Raw genomic sequence first — 16,473 nt, forward strand, 5'->3', positions numbered from 1 at the left:
CAGTCTGCAAGCATGTGCAGGCGCCGAGAACATGGTGAATTCATCAAACTGCACGAATTCTCACTTCAAGTATTTATATCCACATACATACTTTTGTTTGAACAATCTATCTTTTTCTGCATTTTGGAACGTTTGCAGTTTATAAATGCTCGAGTTCCTTTAAACATAAAACCTGGCTATGACTTCTCTCGAACAGCTCTTTTGTCTTGAATGGTGTTGCAAATCAGACGAGCAGACCCAAATCATAGACGACCATACCCAAATCATAGACGACCATACCCAAATAGACGACCATACCCAAATCATAGACGACCATACCCAAATCATAGACGACCATACCCAAATCATAGACGACCATACCCAAATCATAGACGACCATACCCAAATCATAGACGAGCAGACCCAAATCATTGACGAGCAGACCCAAATCATGGTACAAAAGACCCAAATCATGGTACAAAAGACCAGAAAACAAATCTACATGTGTATAACAAAATGTTCTTTACCTCAATGAAAGTTGGTTGGTCCATGGCTTACCTTTTGCTTCATTAATAGCTACTCTGGCACGAAAACAACCACATAGTACAGACGCACGCACACACAAACCAGTATAAAACACAGGGTACACATTTCATTTTTAACAGATGTGAATGTATTTATTGTTAAAAACAATGGTGTCTTTGCATCCTTCACACACGATAATTAGTCCAGACTGAGTGATAGTAAAATAAATGCAAGAATTAATCAGATTTTATCATGTGGTTATCGTGTGAATGACCTGTACAAATAAAAGAAATAAAAACAAAATCAACTTTCAACATTTCTTCTGTTGTCGACAACATCAATTGATTATTTACTTTCACATTCCTATAAATAGAACAGAACAAAAGGTTATTTTCCTGTGAATTCGGACCAATCTGTATTCAATCTCTTGTTAATTACACATTAACATGCTTCCATTTGAAACTTTGAGGTCTTCATCGGGGATTGACGCCCGACAAAATCTAATTGAAGCCTGACGGAGCGAAGCGACGGAGGGCTTCAATTAGACTTTGGGAGGGCGTCAATCCACGATGACGACCGAGAAGTTTCAAATGGAAGCATGTTAATGTTATTGTAATTCAATCTGACGACGATCTCTTTCCTGCTTTCATGCGGTTGTAAACAGACAGAATTGGTTCTGTTCTGTTCACACACTACTTTCAGTCCACCAACCTGCAAGGGTCAAGTCCCAAGAAATATGTCTCTGTATTCCTATCGTATCACTCTGCTCCTGTTTTGTTTTCTTTCACACACATTTTCCCTTCTTTTTTGACGGGTTTCTGGACAGCAAACTCTAAAACAAATTCTTTTCATCACAGAAGCGATCTTTGGAATTGACTGACGTAGTCCGGAAGAATTCATGCATCAACTTACGTCACGTATTCGACGTCATCACTTCGCATACCTTATGGTCTCGGTATTTCGTTGGCCTTCATATTTCCTACTTGTAAAATGACCCTCAAAGCTAACCGAGACTAGTTGAGGCTGTATCAATGCGCCTCGCCAGCAGGTTGTTAATGGATTTTATAGCGAGTGGCTATCGACAATTAGTCACCGGTAATTTATAATGAGTTAGGGCATTCTGACCAATCACAGGATCTGTTTCATTAAAACGCAAACTTGATTGAATTACAATGTTGTTTAGCTAGCAAATGGATGCTTGGAACCAAACTCTCATTTAAGACGTCAAAACAATGTCTACAATATCACAGTAAGAGAAAAGGTTACAAGTAAGTACTAGATAACAAGCTATCTGTGAATACATATTGTCGCAGTAATTCACAAACCTCGTATCTTTTTATCCAATGGAGTCATCCAGAATTGGTACGACTTTTGTTTCATGCATGCTAAAAATACAACAGCAGGACGCCCGTATCTTTAATATCATGACATAGTTTCTGTCCCCCGTATCTTTAATATCATGACATAGTTTCTGTCCCCCGTATCTTTAATATCATGACATAGTTTCTGTCCCCCGTATCTTTAATATCATGACATAGTTTCTGTCCCCCGTATCTTTAATATCATGACATAGTTTCTGTCCCCCGTATCTTTAATATCATGACATAGTTTCTGTCGCCCGTATCTTTAATATCATGACATAGTTTCTGTCCCCGTATCTTTAATATCATGACATAGTTTCTGTCCCCGTATCTTTAATATCATGACATAGTTTCTGTCCCCCGTATCTTTAATATCATGACATAGTTTCTGTCCCCCGTATCTTTAATATCATGACATAGTTTCTGTCCCCCGTATCTTTAATATCATGACATAGTTTCTGTCCCCCGTATCTTTAATATCATGACATAGTTTCTGTCCCCCGTATCTTTAATATCATGACATAGTTTCTGTCCCCCGTATCTTTAATATCATGACATAGTTTCTGTCCCCCGTATCTTTAATATCATGACATAGTTTCTGTCCCCCGTATCTTTAATATCATGACATAGTTTCTGTCCCCCGTATCTTTAATATCATGACATAGTTTCTGTCCCCCGTATCTTTAATATCATGACATAGTTTCTGTCCCCCGTATCTTTAATATCATGACATAGTTTCTGTCCCCCGTATCTTTAATATCATGACATAGTTTCTGTCCAAGTGTGGCACAAAAACCTTGTTCCCGCAGTGGGGCACTGCGGTTATGAAATTAAAGGCCCCTCCTGTTTTTGGAACCGCAGGAGCTTTCTAGTTTGCTGTTAGGTAGATTTTTGGTTCCTCTTTCCTGTCATGCTCTCTTTTTCTTCATGAATTCTTTTCTTTTTTCTGCCTTCTTGCTCATTCACCTGTATTTTTTCCAAAAATCTCTTCTCTTGCCGCTTGTCTCGCGATTCATGTATAGTTTAATCTATTAGTGTTCTGATGTAAGTCCAGCAGTAGATAGGTTAAGCCTATTTTAACATACTGGAAACTGGTAATCTTCCAGTAGGTATTAATTTAGTTTTACTAAAGCCTGCTGGGACACAAGTAATGGGTTAGTGCATTTGTAAACAGGAATCGCTTGACAAGTGGCCCCCTTCATCCCCCCCTTCCTCGTCCTGATATGGCTCTGCGTAGTCGGCTGGACGTTAAGCAACAAATAAACAAACAAACAAAAACCTTGTAAGTTTAACTTGAGTGGTTTTTGCCGCTAACTTCAAACAAATGAAAGCAGTTGGAGCTACGAGCTTTTATCACCACTATAGACCAAATAGCCTGGACCGCCAACTCGTCACGTCGTGACCCTTCGAGGTTACGACTCTCGACTTTCAGGGGCGCATCGCGTCCGGTTTGAAAGGCGAGCGATTCGAAGACAGTGAAAAGAAAGCACGCTCCAGTTATTTGTGACAATGGGAGGTGACAATGAACTGGATTTTCCAAAACTCCAAACTAAACTTCACACATACAAACAGATAAGGGAGCTCACTACTCTTTTAGTTCCAAAACCTCAAAAATCGAGATACAAGGTTTGTGAATTACAGCGACGATATGCTATGGCCATAACATCAAACACAGAACAAACACAGCATGTATCCAGAAAAGAATGCTCAGAAAACAGAAACGGGTGACCAGTCGCACTCGCAAATCCATGCAAATGTCAAAGACCATTGTTGAAAGCGAACAAGCAAAGTGTTCATACTTTGATTCCTTCCAAATGGAACGAACACGCATAAAGGAACTAAATCGAAGCATCTAGGCAAAAATCAAAATGCCGGTTTCCAGCACAATTATATAGAAGTACACTTTCAAAAATGACATTTTATAAATTGAGATATGAAAACATTCAAATACAAGCTCAGTTTTAACGTTGCAATGTCAGTTACAAAATATAACTTTAATGTAAAGGATGAACAGTTTTACTGAACGCGACATGGTGTCTTGAAGATGCGGAAAAAAGACAATCGGAGGCAGCAGAAAAAGAAACATAACCGCTGGTATGATGCACAGAGTCATGACAGATAAAAAAGGACTTCATTTGGGAGGTTCAAGCCCTCTGGTTTCATCGGTGCCAACCCCAATAATCTGTACATCAAAATACATTTATTCTTCTTCTTGTTGACAGAAATACATTTATTCAAATCTTACGCATTAGTCTGTCACATGATTCTCTTACATTCACACATTTTTAGGTTCACTCATCCACAGTGATCTAAAACCATCAACCGACTCTCTCAAAACAAACAAGGTTAAATTACAAGTAGTGAACTTCTTTACATCTCTGAGACTGAACTCATACCTAAATTACAAGTAGTGAATTACTTTTCATCTCTGAGACTGAACTCATACCTAAATTACAAGTAGTGAACTACTTTTCATCTCTGAGACTGAACTCATACCTAAATTACAAGTAGTGAACTACTTTTCATCTCTGAGACTGAACTCATACCTAAATTACAAGTAGTGAACTTCTTTTCATCTCTGAGACTGAACTCATACCTAAATTACAAGTAGTGAACTACTTTTCATCTCTGAGACTGAACTCATACCTAAATTACAAGTAGTGAACTACTTTTCATCTCTGAGACTGAACTCATACCTAAATTACAAGTAGTGAACTACTTTTCATCTCTGAGACTGAACTCATACCTAAATTACAAGTAGTGAACTTCTTTTCATCTCTGAGACTGAACTCATACCTAAATTACAAGTAGTGAACTACTTTTCATCTCTGAGACTGAACTCATACCTAAATTACAAGTAGTGAACTACTTTTCATCTCTGAGACTGAACTCATACCTAAATTACAAGTAGTGAACTGCTTTTCATCTCTGAGACTGAACTCATACCTAAATTACAAGTAGTGAACTGCTTTTCATCTCTGAGACTGAACTCATACCTAAATTACAAGTAGTGAACTGCTTTTCATCTCTGAGACTGAACTCATACCTAAATTACAAGTAGTGAACAGCTTTTCATCTCTGAGACTGAACTCATACCTAAATTACAAGTAGTGAACTGCTTTACATCTCTGAGACTGAACTCATACCTAAATTACAAGTAGTGAACTACTTTTCACCTCTCTCAACTCCCATCCATTTGGTCTAAGCTACATACTTGGTGAATAATGTTCTTACCTTACAAAGTGACCAAGTTTGACAGTAGTAACTGCGATGAAAGGACACCCTAGGGGCCAGCTGAAAGTGTCCCTACATTGCAGGTGGCCTATCATGACAGGTGTACTTTAGTAGAGATAATAGACAAAGGGACGCCAGAAGGTGTCCTTTTAAGGGAGGTGTCGGAGGGACCACACATTGCAGGTACCACTGTCCTGTCAGGGCACTAGATGCAAAAGGAATTGCCCTCCTTTCTTTTCCCACCTTCTTGAGACACGTAATATTTGTCTTCATAAATAAATAACACATTTACTTGAATCTGGACTTAGACAGCACACAAAAAAACTGTGTGCAACATCACTGATCTAAAAACATTAATAGGCTGTCAATAATGCCTGCTCATTGAAAAAAAAAAGAGAAACATTTTCAACAAGATAACAATGGAAATATATTCATGTTATCTCGTTCTAGTTCTCACCTGCAGTCTCTTTTTCCATATCTAAAAATCTTTGTTTATATTTTGCACCTACAAGTCTCATTTCATTTTTCCGTTCTGTCACTGCATTTTCCACAAATATGTTCCATGCATGTACATGGCCACACGAACAACAATCAACTCCAAAAGTCATATGGCTGTCATTTGGTCGTCATCAAACCAATAACTGCTCATAACTTTGGAGATTTAGAAACACTAATCAATGTCATCATGGAATTTGAGGCGCAACTCGATTCTTGGCGATTTTGATGTTTTTTGAGCTTTAGCCTAAGTAAATCATTCTCCATGAAAAAAAGTCTCTTAAATACGATGGACAAAGCATGATTTAACATTCTTTTATCTTTCTATTCATTACCGGAACGAATATAAACATTTTCATAATAAAAATAATCAGTTTTGTCCTCTTGAAAAGCTGTTTGAAACGAGTTACGTCAAAATTCCACGACCTCAAAATCTAACCTGTACAAAAACCTAGAGACAAAAAGAAAAAACAGACACATCGACTCTTGATTTGGTTTACAAATGGAGATAGTAATTTGTATCACAAATGCTTACATATACACTGTACACAGAAAATGAGGGAAAGCTTAAAACAACATGTTGGCTCACAGCAGACAAATAGTGAAACAAAAAGTGAAAGAGACTGAACATGAGCAAGTGACACAAACAGTGTATCCTTACTGATTAAAGGCTCAATACGCCTCACTCACTGATTAAAGGCTCAATACGCCTCACTCACTGATTAAAGGCTCAATACGCCTCACTTACTGATTAAAGGCTCAATACGCTTCACTCACTGATTAAAGGCTCAAAACGCCTCACTCACTGATTAAAGGCTCAATACGCCTCACTTACTGATTAAAGGCTCAATACGCCTCACTCTCACATTTGGCCAGGCATTTAACACGGGATAAGACCAATTCCCTCCACTTGGTCACATACCAACAAACATGCTCTCGATACACACTGGTAGTTTTTGGCTCACGTAAGTGTAGCCTATGCGATCGTAACTTTGTCTGTGCGTGTGTGTGTGTGTGTGTGTGCGTGTGTTTGTGCGTGTGTATGTCTGTGGTAGAAACTCTAACATTTGAAGACGTCACATTACATTGACGTCACATTATGACGTAAGAGGGTTAGACGTCACGCGAAGGAAGTACTGAAAGTCTAGGTCATTATTATTTTGAGCGGGCCGAGACTCTGTTGGCAGTCGTGTCCCTGTAAGTAGGCTACATGCAGACAGACAGATCTAGATCTAGTGTCTCGCTTTCTTGCACAGTTTCACCTATAGATATGCTCTTTCTGTGTGTGTGTGTGTGTGTATGTGTGACGGAGTGATTGAGTTTGTGTTACTGTTTGTCGATTTCTTACGTGAGCCTTGATGGCTTCGCCTCTTGTTTTAAGAATGAATTTAAACAAAGGTGCCTTTTTCGGAAAATAATTCATCAACAATTCCAACTCACCATAGCAAGCAGTCAGGGTGTTGAATTTTGGTATGTGATCAAGTGGAGGGATGGTCTCATCCCAAGTAAAAGCCTGCCCAGATCTGAGTCAGTGAGGCGAACTTTTTTCACGAGTAGGATTGAGCCTTTAAAGGTCCTGTCCTTTCCATGGCAATCATCACATACACCATCACACAGTCATGACGAGATCTGTCCCGGGTGTACAAGGGATGAGACCATCCCTCCACTTGGTCACATGCCTACAATCATCACATACACCATCACACAGTCATGACGAGATCTGTCCAGGGTGTACAAGGGATGAGACCATCCTTCCACTTGGTCACATGCCTACAATCAACAGTCGGCTGCTTTGTGTGCAGAGTGGGCATTTTGTGATGAATTAATCGTGCAGGTCGAGACTTGTCATATTTGCAATTAGTTCATAAAAAGATTCCCACTGCACAGAAAGCTGCTATACAGTTGGTTGTTTGTATGTGTCTAAGTGTAGGATGATCTTATCCCATGTAAACATCCTGTGCAGATCTGAGATACTGAGCATAATCTTTCACACAGGATGGTATGTATGCTTATGAGACATTCTTACAAATCATAACACTGTGTAGTTATTTGATGAAAAACAACATTCTTACAAATCATAACACTAGTCATTTGATGAACAGCATTCTTACACACCATAACACCAGTCATTTGATGAACAACAACATTCTTTCAAACCATTATTACACTCTAGTCATTTGATGAACAACAACATTCTTACAAACGGTGAAACCATAACACAGTGTAGTCATTTGATAAACAACAACGAAACAACAGCAAGGAAGATATGACATTGAAACTTGACATTTCAAATGTCTCCACATGACAACACCTTCTGATACAAAATTCCGAAACCCTCTCGAGTTATTTTTCATCATATCTTCTACAACTGGAATGAAAGCCTGATTTCAGTTCATCAACGATCTTGTTCTAGCAGGAGCAAAACACAATTTGATATCGGTCCATCAACGATCTTGTTCTAGCAGGAGCAAAACACAATTTGATATCAGTTCATCAACGATCTTGTTCTAGCAGGAGCAAAACACAATTTGATATCGGTCCGACACACACACTTGCACCTCATCAAGTAGAAAAAATAAAAGTTGGATCTTGTAACTTCTATAACATTTTGAATAAACATATAAAAAGAGGGATAAGTAATTTTTGGTTATATCTCTGTACGGAGAGAAATGTGAGAAGGCAGGGTGGGGGAGCGGTGGGGAGGGGAAGTGTTTCGGTGAATATATTTTTAGCAATGTCATGTAATCTTGTGAATGAAGGACAAAATAGTCGGACGCTCTCTGCCGTAGCTATCTCACACATCCCGTAACGCTGGAGACAGATGGCAGATCATGATGAGATGATAAAGCATGGTAGCAGAAGATGCATGCATGTAATATGTGTGCGAGATAGAGAGAGACTGTGTGTGTGTGTGTGTGTGTGTGTGTGTGTGTGTGTGTGTGTGTGTGTGTGTGTGTGTGTGTGTGTGTGTGTGTGTGTGTGTGTGTGTGTGTGTGTGTGTGTGTGTGTGTGTGTGTGTGTGCAGGCTCATGTATGTGTATGTTTCAGAGTTAGTACCTGTGCGAATGTGTGTTAGCTTGTGTATGCATATATGTGTGTGCTTGTCCATGCACGCATGTGTGCTTGTGCATGGATGTGTGTGTGTGTTAGTTCATGTATGTATGTTTTAGAGTTAGTACGTGTGCGAATGTGTGTTTGCTTATGCATGCATGTGTGTGTGTGTGTGTGCATGCTTTCATGAAGTCGCCATTGTTGTGTCGCAAACTGCAAAGCCACACTATGCTGCTACACATAGACAGTCCGCAGCACAGTCACAAATCAGGTCCGTGCCACAGCACAGTATAAGAGCATGGGTGGGACTGAAAATGTCATGAATCCTGAACCTCCACCAAACCACACAAAAAAAAAGAAAACAAAAGAAAAAAAAAGAGGCCATAATCGAATCCGGATTTCCGGCATATACCGGAAGAATCCCACCCATGTAAGAGTCACAAGTCCGGTCCGTGCCACTGTATTGTTCCATCATCTGACCGCCGTCCATCTGTGGGTAGCACTGGTCAGAGAGGAGGGGTCCGCAGTCAGGGGCTGTTAGACTGCGCGGGGTCGATGTTCATCACCTTGCACACCCAGTGGCCGATGTCGATGTCCGAGCACTCGTACTTCTTCACGAACGAATGGTTCTGTCAGCATAAATGATTATATAAGTTCAGTGTACAGAAAATGAACTGCGGATCAAACAAAAGAGATGCTGAAGAAAGACCTATCATCAGCCTCCTGTACCATCCTACAACAAAACCTGTCAGCAAAATCATCCTGTCTAACTGGGACATACTGCAGTCAAATCCTGAAGTGGCGGAGATCTTCGACAAACCACCCTTGGTTGCATACAAGCGTGACACTAACATCAAGGACCTCCTTGTCAGAACAAAGATGCACGCCTCTAGCTCTACACCAAGACAGCCGGGGACTTCGCCTTGTTCCAGACCTAACTGCAAAACGTGTCCGTTCATCTGCACCAGCACTACCATCAATGGCCCCAAAGCACACATGAACACCACCAAACAGTTCAACTGCCAAACATACAACGTGGTGTATGCTATCTAGTGCACCAAATGCTCCAAAATCTCCATCGGCAAAACTGGACGGCCCTTGGACACTCTGTTCAAAGAACATTTGGCTGACATCAAGTACCATCGAGATAAACCTGTAGCACACCACTTCAACCAGGCAGACCACTGCATCCAGAACGTTCGTGTGTCGGGACTCTGGTTGATGTTCACTGACAATCTGAATGACCGCAAGGACATGGAGTCTCATCTGATCAAAAAACTAGGAACCAGAAAACCAGATGGACTCAATGAAAAACAATGAACCCTGACACTCATATTTTTGTACCCCCATAGTGCAGCTCACTACTATTGCCCGTATGTGTGTGTGTGTGGATGTGTGTGTATGTGTTTTTGTGTGTATGTGTGTGCGCATGCATGTGTGTATGTGTGTGTGCATGTGTGTTTGTGTAAACGATTTTTTAATTTTTTTAATTTTAATTTTTTTAGAGCTAAAGTTGAGCGGAACTGTAACAGTACCCTATCTTTAATCTCTTATTTTTTTCCCCTTCGTTCCGCGTCTAACTGATGGGTTTTTCCACTGAGGGTTCCCCGGTTTTCCCATCCACCCTACTCAGGCTACTGGTGTCTGGATTGAAGATAATCACTTGTAATTTCAATCCCAGGGTTAGACTTGTGACCTCAGTAATTGTAAACACATTAGGTGTATACTACCTACATTCAACCTTAGCTCTCTCTGTTTTGTCTTTACAAGTCACATACAACCACGTGCGTGCATACTCTCTCTCTCTCATTCTGTCTCTCTCTGTCATGTTCTATATTTTTTTTTTCGACGCTGACGTCATTCCCTGTCTATACGTCACTCATTTTGTCATATAATCATTCATTCGCTTGCGGCTTCGTGGCAGGCGGAAGGAAAAATCAGCCAGATAAGTTTTCGTTATTGTTACATACACATACACACACACATACACATACACACACACACATACGCACACACACACACATACACATACACACACACACACACACAGTGTAACAAGTGTGTGCAGATGATACTATGTCACACGTCCAGCTTTCCATAACAAGCACCTGTCTGTAGCCACCATTTTGAGTGGCTTGAACTGTATTGGTTTACACTTACAATCAGGGACTGAAGATCTGCTCTGTCGGACGGGTGTTTCTTCAGGCTGAAAAGAAGAAAGCACATTTACCATACCACTATTGCTTGCAGTTTACCACTATTGCTTGCAGTTTACCACTGGGGGGTCGGGGGCATACTAACTCCCCAAATATTTTGACAAACTATCAAACTCAATGTCGAGCTAGCTGGAGGTATTTTTCAGGGTTTAAAAAGATCTGTAACATCATAATCAGAAAAAGTAACGTTAAGGGCACAAACAATACATGCAATCTGGGTAAATAAAAAAAAAAATAATTAAAAATCCACTACTGGACACTTGGATTTGGGTTCAATTTCAGGGGACACAGGAAAACAATGCTGTCTTTTTCTATTTTTCACTCAGATACATTTATTTTGTTTTCCTGGAAAATCAATTTTACTGCCCTGAACATAAGTGTTTTCGCTGACAATTCCCATACCTGCATCAAATTAAAAGCAAACCAACATATCCATGAAGCAATATGTCGCGTGGACATACTTACCATTTGTCTACGAAGTCGACAAACTCGTCAGAGAATCGACCCTGAGGAAGCGTAGGAGGAGGCTGAAATACAAGGCAGCCCAAATGACAGCAAACAGAACAGACAGCATCAATACAATACAATACAAAACAATAATAATGTATTAAAAAAAACTATTATCTTAAAAGAGACATTTCATAGACACTAATGTTGCATTGTGTCTTTATCAAACCATGCCATTAAAACAAACACAACTCTCCACTGAGAGGTCCTTGTTTAACCATATTATTAGTTTGATAGTCTTTTCTTCCACAGCTCAAAGCTAACTTAAAATGTGGTTTAAATGAAAAGAATCAAAGGATAAATCTCAACCACCATATTGTTTTTGACAACACATTTCAATACTGGTTTCAGAGAATATTCCAAAGAACTAATTTCAGTCCCAGTCTCAGCTATCTACAGACTAGGTGTCAATAACACACACCTGTATGGCTAAGCGGAACCGTTTGTCCTATAATTATTTCAATGAAAATCTAAAAAATACAGCCCAAATTTCAGCTTTAATTTTACTCCATGCAACTGATGTATGGATGACAGTGAAACAGCAAGAAGATAATTAATTTAATTTAACTCTGATTTTCAAAGTAATTAAAATTATGGAGAATAGCACTTCGGATCACAATCTGAGATTTGGCTGAGGCTTTTCAGTGTGATAAGGCCATTCCTCTACTTGGCTGAGGCTTTTCTGTGTGCTAAGGCAATTCCTCTACTTGGCTGTGGCTTTTCAGTGGGATAAGGTCATTCCTCTACTTGGCTGTGGCTTTTCAGTGGGATAAGGCCATTCCTCTACTTGGCTGTGGCTTTTCAGTGTGACAAGGCCATTCCTCTACTTGGCTGTGGCTTTTCAGTGGGATGAGGTCATTCCTCTACTTGGCTGAGGCTTGTCAGTGGGACAAGGCCATTCCTCTACTTGGCTGAGGCTTGTCAGTGGGACAAGGCCATTCCTCTACTTGGCTGAGGCTTTTCAGTGGGACAAGGCCATTCCTCTACTTGGCTGAGGCTTTTCAGTGGGATAAGGCCATTCCGCTACTTGGTTGAGGCTTTTCAGTGTGATAAGGCCATTCCTCTACTTGGCTGAGGCTGTTCAGTGGGATAAGGTCATTCCTCTACTTGGCTGAGGCTTTTCAGTGGGATAAGGCTATTCCGCTACTTGGCTGAGGCTTTTCAGTGTGATAAGGCTATTCCTCTACTTGGTAGAGGCTGTTCAGTGTGATAAGGCCATTCCTCTACTTGGCTGAGGCTGTTCAGTGTGATAAGGTCATTCCTCTACTTGGCTGAGGCTTTTCAGTGGGATAAGGTCATTCCTCTACTTGGCTGTGGCTTGTCAGTGGGATAAGGTCATTCCTCTACTTGGCTGTGGCTTTTCAGTGGGATAAGGTCATTCCTCTACTTGGCTGAGGCTTTTCAGTGGGATAAGGTCATTCCTCTACTTGGCTGAGGCTTTTCAGTGGGATAAGGTCATTCCTCTACTTGGTTGAGGCTTTTCAGTGGGATAAGGTCATTCCTCTACTTGGCTGAGGCTTTTCAGTGGGATAAGGCCATTCCTCTACTTGGCTGAGGCTGTTCAGTGGGATAAGGCCATTCCTCTACTTGGCTGAGGCTTTTCAGTGGGATAAGGCCATTCCTCTACTTGGCTGAGGCTGTTCAGTGGGATAAGGCCATTCCTCTACTTGGCTGAGGCTGTTCAGTGTGATAAGGCCATTTCTCTACTTGGTAGAGGCTTTTCAGTGTGATAAGGCCATTCCTCTACTTGGCTGAGGCTGTTCCGTGTGATAAGGCCATTCTCTACTTGGCTGAGGCTGTTTAGTGTGATAAGGCCATTCCTCTACTTGGCTGAGGCTGTTCAGTGTGATAAGGCCATTCCTCTACTTGGCTGAGGCTGTTCAGTGTGATAAGGCCATTCTCTACTTGGCTGAGGCTTTTCAGTGTGATAAGGCCATTCCTCTACTTGGCTGAGGCTGTTCAGTGTGATAAGGCCATTCCTCTACTTGGCTGAGGCTGTTCAGTGGGACAAGGCCATTCCTCTACTTGGCTGAGGCTGTTCAGTGGGATAAGGTCATTCCTCTACTTGGCTGAGGCTGTTCAGTGTGATAAGGCCATTCCTCTACTTGGCTGAGGCTGTTCAGTGGGACAAGGCCATTCCTCTACTTGGCTGAGGCTGTTCAGTGGGATAAGGTCATTCCTCTACTTGGCTGAGGCTGTTCAGTATGATAAGGCCATTCCTCTACTTGGCTGAGGCTTTTCAGTGGGATAAGGTCATTCCTCTACTTGGCTGAGGCTGTTCAGTGTGATAAGGCCATTCCTCTACTTGGCTGAGGCTGTTCAGTGTGATAAGGCCATTCTCTACTTGGCTGAGGCTTTTCAGTGTGATAAGGCCATTCCTCTACTTGGCTGAGGCTGTTCAGTGTGATAAGGCCATTCCTCTACTTGGCTGAGGCTTTTCAGTGTGATAAGGCCATTCCTCTACTTGGCTGAGGCTGTTCAGTGTGATAAGGCCATTCCTCTACTTGGCTGAGGCTGTTTAGTGGGACAAGGCCATTCCTCTACTTGGCTGAGGCTTTTCAGTGTGATAAGGCCATTCCTCTACTTGGCTGAGGCTGTTCAGTGTGATAAGGCCATTCCTCTACTTGGCTGAGGCTGTTCAGTGGGACAAGGCCATTCCTCTACTTGGCTGAGGCTGTTCAGTGGGATAAGGTCATTCCTCTACTTGGCTGAGGCTGTTCAGTGTGATAAGGCCATTCCTCTACTTGGCTGTGGCTTTTCAGTGGGATAAGGTCATTCCTCTACTTGGCTGAGGCTGTTCAGTGTGATAAGGCCATTCCTCTACTTGGCTGAGGCTGTTCAGTGTGATAAGGCCATTCTCTACTTGGCTGAGGCTTTTCAGTGTGATAAGGCCATTCCTCTACTTGGCTGAGGCTGTTCAGTGTGATAAGGCCATTCCTCTACTTGGCTGAGGCTGTTCAGTGGGACAAGGCCATTCCTCTACTTGGCTGAGGCTGTTCAGTGGGATAAGGTCATTCCTCTACTTGGCTGAGGCTGTTCAGTGTGATAAGGCCATTCCTCTACTTGGCTGAGGCTGTTCAGTGGGACAAGGCCATTCCTCTACTTGGCTGAGGCTGTTCAGTGTGATAAGGCCATTCCTCTACTTGGCTGAGGCTGTTCAGTGTGATAGGGCCATTCCTCTACTTGGCTGAGGCTGTTCAGTGGGACAAGGCCATTCCTCTACTTGGCTGAGGCTGTTCAGTGGGATAAGGTCATTCCTCTACTTGGCTGAGGCTGTTCAGTGGGACAAGGCCATTCCTCTACTTGGCTGAGGCTGTTCAGTGGGATAAGGTCATTCCTCTACTTGGCTGAGGCTGTTCAGTGTGATAAGGCCATTCCTCTACTTGGCTGAGGCTGTTCAGTGGGACAAGGCCATTCCTCTACTTGGCTGAGGCTGTTCAGTGGGATAAGGTCATTCCTCTACTTGGCTGAGGCTGTTCCGTGGGATAAGGTCATTCCTCTACTTGGCTGAGGCTGTTCAGTGTGATAAGGCCATTCCTCTACTTGGCTGAGGCTTTTCAGTGGGATAAGGTCATTCCTCTACTTGGCTGAGGCTGTTCAGTGTGATAAGGCCATTCCTCTACTTGGCTGAGGCTGTTCAGTGTGATAAGGCCATTCTCTACTTGGCTGAGGCTTTTCAGTGTGATAAGGCCATTCCTCTACTTGGCTGAGGCTGTTCAGTGTGATAAGGCCATTCCTCTACTTGGCTGAGGCTGTTCAGTGGGACAAGGCCATTCCTCTACTTGGCTGAGGCTGTTCAGTGGGATAAGGTCATTCCTCTACTTGGCTGAGGCTGTTCAGTGTGATAAGGCCATTCCTCTACTTGGCTGAGGCTGTTCAGTGGGACAAGGCCATTCCTCTACTTGGCTGAGGCTGTTCAGTGGGATAAGGTCATTCCTCTACTTGGCTGAGGCTGTTCAGTGGGACAAGGCCATTCCTCTACTTGGCTGAGGCTGTTCAGTGGGATAAGGTCATTCCTCTACTTGGCTGAGGCTGTTCAGTGTGATAAGGCCATTCCTCTACTTGGCTGAGGCTGTTCAGTGGGACAAGGCCATTCCTCTACTTGGCTGAGGCTGTTCAGTGGGATAAGGTCATTCCTCTACTTGGCTGAGGCTGTTCAGTGTGATAAGGCCATTCCTCTACTTGGCTGAGGCTGTTCAGTGTGATAGGGCCATTCCTCTACTTGGCTGAGGCTGTTCAGTGGGACAAGGCCATTCCTCTACTTGGCTGAGGCTGTTCAGTGGGATAAGGTCATTCCTCTACTTGGCTGAGGCTGTTCAGTGGGACAAGGCCATTCCTCTACTTGGCTGAGGCTGTTCAGTGGGATAAGGTCATTCCTCTACTTGGCTGAGGCTGTTCAGTGTGATAAGGCCATTCCTCTACTTGGCTGAGGCTGTTCAGTGGGACAAGGCCATTCCTCTACTTGGCTGAGGCTGTTCAGTGGGATAAGGTCATTCCTCTACTTGGCTGAGGCTGTTCAGTGTGATAAGGCCATTCCTCTACTTGGCTGAGGCTGTTCAGTGTGATAAGGCCATTCCTCTACTTGGCTGAGGCTGTTCAGTGTGATAAGGCCATTCCTCTACTTGGCTGAGGCTGTTCAGTGTGATAAGGCCATTCCTCTACTTGGCTGAGGCTGTTCAGTGTGATAAGGCCATTCCTCTACTTGGCTGAGGCTGTTCAGTGTGATAAGGCCATTCCTCTACTTGGCTGAGGCTGTTCAGTGGGATAAGGCCATACCTCTACTTGGCTGAGGCTGTTCAGTGTGATAAGGCCATTCCTCTACTTGCACACATAACCAAAACCAACTGTCTGGATGCTTTCTGTGTAGAGTGGCCATTTTTTGTGATCAATTTGATAAAAACCACCAGTGTCAAATCTGCAAAATTACATCACCAAAAATTCCAACTGTGCAGAGAAAACAATGAGGGTTTTGATTGGTGGTATATATGTGTTCAAGTAAGGGATGGCCTCGCCCTGCATGTCATTGCATGGTGGTATATATGTGTTCAAGTAAGGGATGGCCTCGCCCTGCATGTCATTGTATGGACAGATCTGAAATGGATAGC

At 42.4% G+C, this 16,473-nt stretch overlaps 1 protein-coding gene and 1 long non-coding RNA gene across 4 annotated transcripts in view; both read right to left on the reverse strand.

Annotated features, from left to right (window-relative positions):
• Positions 1–629: 629 nt before the first annotated feature.
• The window catches only part of LOC138946507 (uncharacterized), a 458,926-nt gene continuing 443,082 nt past the window's right edge, over positions 630–16,473 (reverse strand). Inside the window, exon 2 of the long non-coding RNA XR_011449370.1 lies at positions 630–3,144. This is a non-coding gene — a long non-coding RNA (uncharacterized lncRNA). The remainder of the gene's footprint in view (positions 3,145–16,473) is intronic.
• LOC138946341 (dual specificity mitogen-activated protein kinase kinase 1-like) overlaps positions 630–16,473 on the reverse strand; it is a 36,112-nt gene continuing 20,268 nt past the window's right edge. For 2 of the 3 annotated variants that reach the window (XM_070317918.1, XM_070317901.1), the window contains exons 9-12: positions 11,327–11,388; positions 10,806–10,851; positions 3,145–9,274; positions 630–2,661 (exon numbers count right to left, since the gene is read on the reverse strand). In XM_070317918.1, coding sequence (XP_070174019.1) covers positions 9,173–9,274; positions 10,806–10,851; positions 11,327–11,388 — 210 coding nt within the window. In that variant the 3' untranslated portion in view covers positions 630–2,661; positions 3,145–9,172. Of the gene's footprint in view, positions 9,275–10,805; positions 10,852–11,326; positions 11,389–16,473 lie in introns of all 3 variants that reach the window. The other variant, XM_070317910.1, reaches the window with a different exon arrangement.

The sequence above is a fragment of the Littorina saxatilis genome, linkage group LG1, assembly GCF_037325665.1.
Source record: "Littorina saxatilis isolate snail1 linkage group LG1, US_GU_Lsax_2.0, whole genome shotgun sequence".
In the NCBI taxonomy this organism is placed as follows: Eukaryota; Metazoa; Mollusca; class Gastropoda; order Littorinimorpha; family Littorinidae; genus Littorina; species Littorina saxatilis.